The sequence below is a fragment of the Chiloscyllium plagiosum genome, chromosome 30, assembly GCF_004010195.1.
Source record: "Chiloscyllium plagiosum isolate BGI_BamShark_2017 chromosome 30, ASM401019v2, whole genome shotgun sequence".
In the NCBI taxonomy this organism is placed as follows: Eukaryota; Metazoa; Chordata; class Chondrichthyes; order Orectolobiformes; family Hemiscylliidae; genus Chiloscyllium; species Chiloscyllium plagiosum.
This window is the reverse complement of record NC_057739.1, coordinates 39,214,924-39,226,600: the sequence shown is the minus strand read 5'-3', so window position 1 is coordinate 39,226,600 and position 11,677 is coordinate 39,214,924. Positions and strand designations below refer to the sequence as shown.

The window sequence follows — 11,677 nt, the reverse complement described above, 5'->3', positions numbered from 1 at the left end:
TCAGCACCACCTTCCTAACCTGCAATCTTCTTCCTGACCTCTCTGGCCTATCACCCTCACCTTAACCTCCTTCCACCTATCGCATTCCCAACGCCCCTCCCCCAAGTCCCTCCCCCCTACCTTTTATCTTAGCCTGCTTGGCACACTCTTCATTCCTGAAGCAGGGCTCATGCCCGAAACGTCGATTCTCCTGCTCCTTGGATGCTGCCTGACCTGCTGCACTTTTCCAGCAACACATTTTCAGCTCTGATCTCCAGCATCTGCAGTCCTCACTTTCTCCTAACCTTTAAAATACGCAGTTAAACAGATGACAGAGTTTCAGGTAAAGAAAAATTATTTAAGTACAGTTAACAAACTGGGTTTGATTATTCCAAAAGGCAGAGATGCGCCAAATAGCCAAAAATATCTGGAGACAACAGGATCCAGTTCCTCAAACACTGACATATCCGCTCATTCCATTTTCAGTTCATTTGAAATGCATAGAAGCATTAATGACAACATTAAAGTGGCTACAGTTCTTTTTTTTAAAGAAAACTATTTTAAAAACACTGCCCACTTCCCAAACTGATAACTGTTGCTGAACAGAACTTCTAATCCGAACAGGTGAAAACAAATAGTATGGAAAGTCATATCGGACAGTTACATTGCAAAGAATGGGATGAATCCCAGTTATTATGCCTCAGTCTCCAAGTGCCAGGTAATGCAGAGATAATAAAAGATGTACAAAGAAAGAGGAAATTCCCAACAAATCCATGCAATTGCTTTTCTCAAGAAGCCAGCACAGCATGATGGGCTAAGTGGCCTCTTTCTGTACGGAGATTCCATAATTCATCAGTACCATTACCTTATTCCACCGTACATGACAAGCATCTACAGACAATTTGAACAAATGCCAGTCAAGCAAAATAGATGGTTCACAGGCAGAAGCAACATCAGCTCCTGAGCAAAGTTACAGTCACAACAACAGGATGTAAAGCCTTGCTTACAAAGTATGAAGAAAAGCAAGCAGGTGGAAGCAACAGCAAAACTTGCAAGATAAGCAGACTGTACCCATCTCCTGACTCTCCACTCAAATAGAACAGATACATGCAATGATAATAAGCCAGCCAAACAAATAGGTTACATCCATAGCTACCTCACCTTCAGCCTGTCCAATGAAGGCAGTTTTACCCCATTGGATTTACTGCGGTCTGCCACCAACACCTTCAGAATGTTCTGCAGAGGCATCTGAACGGTAGTAAAGAGACAGTGGTAACTCAGAGAAAGAGGATGAAACTGTGGAGTCCAGCAAACATACCGAAACCAAGATTAAACAGAAAAGGCATACTCTACAGTCTTACTTTCTTACAAGAAGAGCCAATTTTTACCACATTAAAAAAGATGTCAGATGGTAGTTTTTGTAAATCTGATTTTATAAAAAGGAGAGAAAGAATAGTAGCCACTTAATTCCCCATTTTCCAGCAAAACATAGAAGTCTTGTCACAAATTTACCAAACGTGTTAAAACCCTGAAGAATACCCCACTTCTTTAAATTAAGGAATTTCAACCATTCACAGTAACCATATAAATGAGATAGGGATATAGTACAGTTTAAAGTATTGAGAGGCACTTCTGTTCAAAATAAAAATGTTACGCCCTCTCCTTCCGCTTTGGATAAACATTTGACAATCTGGATGAGTTTTCAATTTTGATGGCCTTAACCTAGTGCAGGTGGTGTTTGCTCTCACAACAAAGTCATTTTAAAACAATCCAATTCAACTTCAAAACTCTTTACAGCTGCAATGTTTCACTTGGGCAAACACAGGAGAGAAAAAAACCGTCCTGAACAAGTGAAGCCCACTCTTGTTCATTAAGTACAGTACTGAAAGCAGTTATAACTTCCAAAGGGCAGAACTTCTGGCAGTTTTCAGCAAAAATAAGCTGTCATTTGGGTCACTGTCAAATTCTTCAGCTCCTTCACACTGTAGACTTTACAAGGTTCAATTAACTGAGCAAACTGTGCCAAAAATCAATTACATATTCCTTCCTTGTTTTAAGTCACTGTAGCTGCTTCGGCACTTAGCTTCACTCTACACAGAGCAAGAACCCTCAATACTTATTTACTGCCCATGTAAATTGAAAATACTTATAAATAAGCCGAAGAGCTAACTTCATTAACATTTCAGGCAAAATAATCATAATTATAATAATTATATTTAAATAAACACTCCCACAATAATTTCTTTTCACATTTCTGCAGGGCGGTTCCTTCCGACTGCATTCACTGAACAGAAGAGCAGGTCTCTTTTTAAACTGATCTCAAAATCTGACTGGGCTAAGATCTTTGTTTTGGTCAACTGAATGTCACTAATGTTGGTTGAGTAAGTCTTAAATAATGCCTGCAAGAAAATGAGATCTAAAGATGATATCAGATTCTGGATAGTAATTTTAAAGACATCATTGCCCCATCATCTGCACAACACACAACAATTTCAAAAAAAGGATGTCGGTTTGTTTGCTGAGCTGGAAGGTTCATTTTCAGACATTTCGTCACCACACTAGGTAACATCTTCAGTGAGCCTCTAGACGAAGCATTGTTGATGATTCCTGCTTTCTATTTATTTCTTTGGGTTTTATTGGGTTGGTGAAGTCATTTCCTGTGGTGATGTCATTTTCTGTTTTTTTTCCTCCGAGGGTGGTAAATCGGGTCTAACTCAATGTGTTTGTTGATAAAGTTCCAGTTGGAATGCCATGCTTCTAGGAATTCTCATGCGTGTCTCTGTTTGGCTTGTCCTAGGATGGATCTGTTGTCCCAGTCGAAGAGGTGTCCTTCCTCATCTGTATGTAAGGATACTAGTGAGAGAGGGTCATGTCGTTTTGCGGCTAGTTGATATTCATGTATCCTGCTGGCTAGTTTTCTGTCTTTGGTCCAATGTAGTGTTTGTTACAGTCTTTGCATGGTATTTTGTAAATGACATTACAGACAAGCAAAACTAATGAAAAAGAACAGTAAGTGACATCACCAACCCAAAGAAACCCAAAACATAAATAGAAAGCAGGAATCATCAGCAGTGCTTTGTCCAGAGGTTCACTGAAGATGTTACCTAGCATGGTGATGAAACGTCTGAAAATGAACCTTCCAGCTCAGCGAGCAAACCTACACCCAGAACCGCAACCTGAAGTACAAATTTCTGCTAATTAAAAAAAAAAGTGCAGTCACCAGCATGGCAGTATATATTTCACTCGGATTACATATGAAGTCTGAGCTAAAATAATTCTGAAAAATTAATTGTATCTCATACCAAACTAAAGCTTCAGAGGCACCATGCATATAGCCGTTTTCATAGGGTTTCTCCCCTGTGGAAATTAAATTTAAAAGACCAGAAGCTATGAATTCTACAGATTAGTACTGAGGGATGTTTCTTCCTAGACTTAGCATCAAGAGTTCATGGAGTTTGAGCAGTGAATAACTATGCTGAAGCAATTCACGCTTTCAAATCAGTAATCTTGCTTTGCCAGATGTCAACCACAGGATGATGCTCAGGTTTTAATGGGCAGGGAAGTTAGCCAGGCCTCCTGTAATAAAACCCAAAAGTCGAGAAACTCAGCAGGTCTGGCAACATCTGTGGAGAGAGAAAAAGAAAGAGTTAACATTTCAAGTCCAGTCATCTTCAGAAACGATTCGGTTTCAGGACTCCTATATGCATCGTATTTTTTGTTTTAGGTTTAACCAGGTCTCCTCCACCTTCAGACTATCCAGTTGTAACAAGCAGGTGAGAGTAGAATCAGGTTTGGCGACCACCCATTTCTCTCACATTCCCCCATCCACAGTCAAATAAGATGCCCCGAGTGACCATCAAGGTTCACAAATTGAAATGGAAAACGTCTTTAAACAAAATACCAGAGGCCAAATTGCACCTCAGCGAAATAAGACTAAGATAGAGAAGAAGTAGGATATTCAGTAGCCTATTAAGTCTGTTCTCCCATTCATTGAGATTATAAGCGATCTGATAATCCTCTACTCCAATTTCCTGCCTTTTCCGCAAACGTTGACTCCTTTACAGATTAAAAATATTTCTAACTTCAATATACCTAAATGATCCAACCTCAACAACCTTCTGCTGTTGAAGGTATCAACACATTCAGGCAGGTAGGGAAGAAATGCAGAAGTTAATAACAATTAAAAAGAGAGTGCTTCAGACCTGTAGATCTCAAATTTCTACAGAAGCAAGTTACTTTAGTTTATGCACAATGACTTAACTATGTCCAGGATCAATACTAATCAAGGATGGTATTACAGCTTTAACTCAAAACATATATGTAAGAGGAACCACATACACTTCGACTACAATCTACTTGTAACACTCTTGCCCTCGAGAGCTGTTCAGTAGTAAAGACAGATTTGTACATATTCAATATTGAAAAATCTCATTCCATTGTTACGACAGGGGGGTAAGCCCTCCTGCTTAATCTAAACCAGCAACACAAACGATTTATCCCGTGCAGTCAGCTGTGAAAATTAGAGGGCTCAAGGACTACTTAAAGTAAAAATTAACAATTTTATTTCTTAGAGTATAACAGAGAACAATTAACTAATAACTATTTACAAATCCTTCCCCTAACCTAATCTTTTCCTTTCCCTTCTACAACACAAGCCCGATAAAACCCCCGTTTAAGATTTACCAAAAATTAAAATTTTTAACAGAATTACCATTCTCAATAAAGGTGCAACAGCATTTAGTTATTAAATTAATGCACAGCAAACTCCAAAGTGTTTTACATTTTATGCAGATTCCCACAATTGCATTGAACTCAAGTGAGCTAAGAGGTTTCAGGCTTCAACATACTGTGTTCTGAATCAGGCAGTGGAAATATAATAAAGATAGCAGATTTACACAACAATAAACCAAATGGCACCAGCAACATGACTCAGAGCAGATTACAGCATCCAGTGCATAAATGATTCATTTTACAAAAAAAAACATTTTCTTAATGCATGCTTAATCAATCATTCATGAACCGATCCCACAATTGATTCTACCGGTCAGAAGTGTAACACAACTGAACCACACAGGGAAGTGGTTCCAGAGTCAAACACCACTCTGCACTGATTAAGCTGGCCATGGCTGCGCTGCTTTTTTTTTGGGGGGCGGGGGCGGGAAATGTCTCAATCCTACTTCCACCATTTTTCCACCTTGTCCAACCCAAAATGATGAGGATTATAATAATACCATACTTGAACAAAGATGTGTGCAGGACAACAGGTAGGCCAAAATTCTACAAAGGCAGGCAAACAACTCAAATTATTATAACAGGGCACATGTCCAAAAGTAACTAAACCATACCACTGAGAAAAAAAGTTATGCCGTGGAACACCTGCCACCATTACAAGCATTTGTATTAAAAAAAAAGTGTTTTAAGAAACAGAAACTTCTTCACAAAACGAGAAAATAAACTCAAAACAGATTTCCCAAATCGCTTTCATTTTTAAATTAATGAAGATGTTGTTAATGAATGTGAAAACAAAGTTAAAGATTGAGATTTGTATTTTGTGAAATTAATTTGGGCTGAAACATGGAAGTTAATGTCGCTGTGTAGCATTTTTGAGGGAAAAATTGAATACTGTACAGGTATAACACTACAATATTATGAATCCACCAAAATTTACCTCACAAATTTCATCATTATTCCCTATTGGAGTTGTCGCTGTTTCAGATCGGTCATCTGCTATCTTCTTTTTGGTTCCTGAAGAGGCAGGTGGAGCCACCTTCTTCTGCTGGTATTCCTTCAACTTTTGAAAGGAGAAACATCATTAAGCATCATGAAGGTTTCATGAGACTCACTTGAGATAAACACAGTGAATTTTAAATATGTTAAAATAAACTACAAACTTAAATAATAAGTTTCATGTAGATTGGAAAAACTATTCTAAGATTTAAGTCCATAACTCAGCCACATTAGGGAGATTTAGCACATGGATGATTTTGGGATAGTGTAGGGGGATGAGCTAAGAATAGTTCACAGGTTGGCGCAACATCGAGGGCCGAAGTATTGTTGTATTGTTCCATGTTCTATTCCACCACAAGTTGTTTCAAGAATGCGTTCATTACAAGAAAAAAAGACTCAAATCTGGGTACAACGAATGGATCAAATTTTAAACCATCATGCTAAGAGTAGTTTAGATACATGTGCAATTTTGATATTCTGATACTTGTAACAGCTGCCATCACAGGATTATAAATCAATCTTCCATTGGCACAATGGCTACTCGTCCATTACAAAATGTAACCAGCTGCTGGAAATCTCATCTGCAGATCATCTCACCCTCTAGAAGAGCAGGCCACAGTATCTCTCAAAGGATACGTTAAAGTTATAATGAGTAATTATAATTGAAAATTTCAATTCCATGGCACATGACACAAAAATATCAGCACTTTACCATATTGACACTCACTCTTATGCTACTTCTAGCAAGCTGATGACTTTTGATAAATTGAACTTCTGAATCATGAATGGAGGCAACATTACCTTACTGATCAATTATTTGTTTAACTGACAAGCCCAAAACAAGCTTAACTTCCTACTTAAACAGACAATACACATATCAGCCTTCCAAAAGTAACTTATTAAGATCTGAAACATGGAAAGAAATGACAGTATTCCAACATGTCTGCACCAGCTATCATGAAAACAGATTATTTCAATATCAGCTTTGTCATCCAATCTGTCAGGAATTTATAATGCGCTAGTCGATAAAGATACTATTGTAGTGACCCAAATGTAAAGGCCAGAGGATAAAAGGAATGAATTAAAGAGGAGATGCGCTAACATTCAAGAAATCGGAAAGATTTTCTCTACAAAAGTTGCTGGATTTCCTCATATCAGCAACTTAATTAATACGGACAGCATTGGTCTGACCATATGTACAGAAGCTAGAGGAAACCAGTCTTGACTGAGATACTTCGGATGACAAAAAAAAAAGCAGTAACACACAGAAAAAAAACACTTTCTATAAAATGAACATACGTTTATATAGCATCCAACAAATCCTCAAAGTCTTCAACCCATAGAAAATGAAATCAGTTTGTCATCACCACATACATCCTGATCATGGGAACTTGTATGTAAAAGCGCCTGCCACATTTCCTACATCACAGTGACCACATTTCAGACATATTTCAGTGGCTGGAAAGCAACTTGAGACATTGAGGTCATGAAAAGTGCTACACAAATGCAAATATTTTAAGGAATTCTGAGGTGGATTTCTTTGTTATTTTACACATGAACCTACAGCCAACAATGTTACAAAAAAAAAAGCGATAAGCAAAATGAATTTCCTTTTGATAATGTTTACTTAACATTGCGTATAACTAATCCATAACCTCAGTGGATTGCACATGCCAGATGTGCAGACACAACTCATAGAAGTATCCAAAATCAATCCGCATAGTTAATCATGTCTCTTGTATGGAACATACCACGGCCATAAAACATTGTCATAGATTGGTAACAGCCAGTTAAGAACAGAGCTACCCCTAGTGTTTAATTAAAACCAACAGCTTAATTGCCAAAAGCATGAGAAACATTCCCACGACCTGTCAGCATAGCAGCACTGACTTGAATGGTTATACAGTTAATAAGGGGACACCACCTCCACCAAGAGAACCAGGCTGGCGAATTTAATCAACAGCAACCAGAAAGGAATGCACATTGGCCTGGCTCGGAACTATACTACAGGAAGTGAACTTCATCACTGACTCCCCTTATTAGGTGGGTAATCTTTGAGCCAATTTGATCCACAGACACCCACACCTCCCAGGAGAACAGTCACTGGGATATCTATAGAACGTTGAGCAGAGGTTTTTGATCATGTTTGGAGCATCATTCTTCCATCTGATCTCAAATTGGTGACTTACACAAAGGGAAACTCGGTGACATGTACAGGACGGTCAGGAGAATAGGACGCAGGCAAGACTCCCTTCAGACTGACATTATGCCCAGAGATTAGGGGAATGCAAATTGGATCCCTCCCCCTCCAGTCTGGCAGAGTACGCTGGGATGATAAGGCAGGATGCCAACCAGGCTGGCATTGTGTCACTGGGGTGTGGGAAAGACGGTTAGGAAGGGGATAGAATTTCACCTCTCCTCCCCCAAAGAGCCTGGGGGTGCAAGGACAATAAGCTGGCATTGCATCCAATTCAGAAACAGGGTAAAGATTATCTCAAATAAGCTGGCACTGCATCCAGAGTGGGAGACAGGGTAGGGATCACACTCCGGGGGTGGAGGGGTACACAGTTGATGGGGGTGGGGTTGGCAGGTGGAGGTGGGTGTGAAGGAGCAGGGGACAGGGAGAGGGAGTGGAGCAGGGGACGGGGCTGTCCTTTCTCTGTCTGCTCCCCTCTCCGGCGGGGCGGACAAAGCGGCGGCTGCAGGCCCGGGCGGCGGGTCACTCCTTTCGGGGTGGATAGGCCGTGGGACCCCGGACTCGCGTAAAGCCGCTTCCCCCCGCGGACAGGCGGCGGAACAGCCAACCACCCCGAGTGGAGAGAGAGACAGTCGGTCACGGAGCTTTGGCTTCCACTCCCCTGGCCTCCCGCACTCCGCCGTGACCCCTCACTCTCTCCCTGTCCCTCACCTTCTTCTTGGCAGCCGCCAGCTTGGCCCGTCTGCTCCCGTCGGCCATGGTATTCAAGCCCGCACACGTCACCAAGCCACTGGCAGACTCCTCCAATATCCCGACCTGCACCGGGCCCCAGCGCCGGGGAACGGAAATACGTAACGACGGTGTTTGTGACGTGTGCACGCAATGCGTGGGTGGAGTGTGTGACATTAACGCTACTGATACGAGTCGCCATGGCAACCGATAAACAATGGGAAGCCACCAATCACAGTCAGAAGTAAATGCAGGGGCAGTCAGTCAGTAATAAAGGAATTAATAAACTCAGGGGCATCGATTATTGTCAGTAATATAGTAATTAATAAACTCAGGGGCATCGGTTATTGTCAGTAATATAGTCATTAATAAACTCGGGGGCATCGGTTATTGTCAGTAATATAGTCATTAATAAACTCAGGGGCATCGGTTATTGTCAGTAATATAGTAATTAATAAACTCGGGGCATCGATTATTGTCAGTAATATAGTCATTAATAAACTCAGGGGCATCGATTATTGTCAGTAATATAGTCATTAATAAACTCAGGGGCATCGATTATTGTCAGTAATATAGTCATTAATAAACTCAGGGGCATCGGTTATTGTCAGTAATATAGTCATTAATAAACTCAGGGGCATCGGTTATTGTCAGTAATATAGTCATTAATAAACTCAGGGGCATCGGTTATTGTCAGTAATATAGTCATTAATAAACTCAGGGGCATCGGTTATTGTCAGTAATAAAGTCATTAATAAACTCAGGGGCATCGGTTATTGTCAGTAATATAGTCATTAATAAACTCGGGGGCATCAGTTATTGTCAGTAATATAGTCATTAATAAACTCAGGGGCATCGATTATTCAGTCAGTCAGTAATATAGTAATTAATAAACTCAGGGGCATCGATTATTCAGTCAGTCAGTAATAAAGGAATTAATAAACTCAGGGGCATCGATTATTCAGTCAGTCAGTAATATAGTAATTAATAAGCTCAGGGGCATCAATCAGTCAGTAATAAAGTGATTAATTAACATGAGGATTCAGCCATTTAGTAACAAAGTAATTAATATACTCGGGCATCAATCATTCAGTAAAGCAATAATATAGTAATTCAGTCAAACATTCAGTAAGAAAGTAATTAATAAACACAGGTGGATTAATCAATCAGTCAGGCAGTAATAAAGTGATTAATCAACGCAGCGGAATCACTCAGTCAGGCAGTAATAAATTCTGGATTAGTGGTGCTGGAAGAGCACAGCGGGTAAGGCAGCATCTGGGGAGCAGTAAAATCGACGTTTCGGGCAAAAGCCCTTCATCAGGACCAGTCAGTGATAAAATAATAAATAAACCTGGAGATCAATGAGTAATTCTGCAATAAAGTAATTAATAAACTCAGGGAATCAGTAAGGCAGCAATAAAGTAAATAATAAACTTAGGGGATCAGTCAGTCAGTAGTAATAAAGTAATTCATAAACTCGGGGAGATCAATGAGTCAGTCAGTAATAAAGTAATTAATAAACTTGGGGAATCAGTCAGGCAGTAATAAAGTAATTAATAGACACAGGGGCATCGATCAGTCAGTAATTAATTAATTAACTTGAGAAATCTGTCAGTCAATAATAAAGTAATGAGTAAACACAGGGATCAGTCAGTCAGTAATAAAGTGTTTAATAAACTCAGGGATCAGTCTGGCAGTAATAAAGAAATTATTGCATTCAGGGGTATCAATCAGTCAGTAAGTAATAACATCATTAATAAACTCGGGTATAGATCAGTCAGTCAATAATAAAGTAATTAATAAATTCAAGGGGATCAATCAATCAATAACAAAGTGATTAATAAACTCGGGCATCAATCAGTCAGTCAGTAATAATGTAATTAATAAGCTCAGGATAAATCAGACAGTCAGTAATAAAGTAAATAATAAACTCAAGGTGATCAATCTGTCAGTCAGTAATAAAGTGGTTAATAAACTTGGGATTGGTGGGGTCAATCAGTCATTCAGTAATAAAGTAAGTAATAAACACAGGGGGATCAATCAATCAGTCAATCATTAATAAAATGATTAATCAATGCAGCAGGATCAGTCAGTCAGTTAGTAATAAATTAATTAATAAACTTGGGGATCAATCAATCAGTCAGCAAAAAAGTAATTAGTGAACTCAGGATCAGTCAGTCAGTATTAAAGTAATTAATAAACTCAGGGGCGTTGATCAGTCAAGGAGGATCAGGAGGATCAATTGGTCCATCAGTAATAAAGTAATCAATAAACTCTGAGGAACCAAACAGCCAGTAATAAAGTAATGAATAAACTCAGGTGGATCGGTCAGTCAGTAATAAAGTAATTAATACACTCCGGGGACGAGTCAGCCAGTAATACAGTAATTAATAAACATGGGGATCAATCAGACATTCAATAATGAAGTGATTAATCAACACAGCGGGATCAGTTAGTCAGTAATTAAGTGATTTATACATTGAGGGGGACAATCAGTCAGTCAGTATTAAAGTAATTAATTAACTCGGGTAGGGGCTCAATCAGTCATTCAGTAAGAAAGTAATTAATAAATGCAGATGGATCAATCAACCAGTCAGTAATAAAGTAATTAATAAACTCAGGGGCAATGATCAGTCAGTCAGTAATAAAGTAATTAATAAACTCGGGGATTAATCAGTCATAGAGTCATAGAGATGTACAGCATGGAAACAGACCCTTCGGTCCAACCTATCCATGCCGACCAGACATCCCAACCTAACCTAGTCCCACCTGACAGCACCCGGCCCATATCCCTCCAAACCTTTCCTATTCATATACCCATCCAAATGCCTCTTAAATGTTGCAATTGTACCAGACTCCACCACTTCCTCTGGCAGCTCATTCCATACACATACCACCCTCTGTGTGAAAAGTTGCCCCAAAGGTCTCTTTTATATCTTTCCCCTCTCACCCTAAACCTATGCCTTCTAGTTCTGGACTCCCCGACCCCAGGGAAAATACTTTGCCTATTTACCCTATCCATGCCCCTCATAATTTTGTAAACCT

The 11,677-nt window shown here is 39.5% G+C and overlaps 1 protein-coding gene across 1 annotated transcript in view; it reads right to left on the bottom strand.

Moving 5' to 3' along the window:
- The window catches only part of golga2 (golgin A2), an 81,339-nt gene extending 72,530 nt beyond the window's left edge, over window positions 1-8,809 (bottom strand). Inside the window, exons 1-3 of the mRNA XM_043719708.1 lie at window positions 8,615-8,809; window positions 5,648-5,770; window positions 1,141-1,227 (exon numbers count right to left, since the gene is read on the bottom strand). Coding sequence (XP_043575643.1) covers window positions 1,141-1,227; window positions 5,648-5,770; window positions 8,615-8,809 — 405 coding nt within the window. The remainder of the gene's footprint in view (window positions 1-1,140; window positions 1,228-5,647; window positions 5,771-8,614) is intronic.
- Window positions 8,810-11,677: the final 2,868 nt, after the last annotated feature.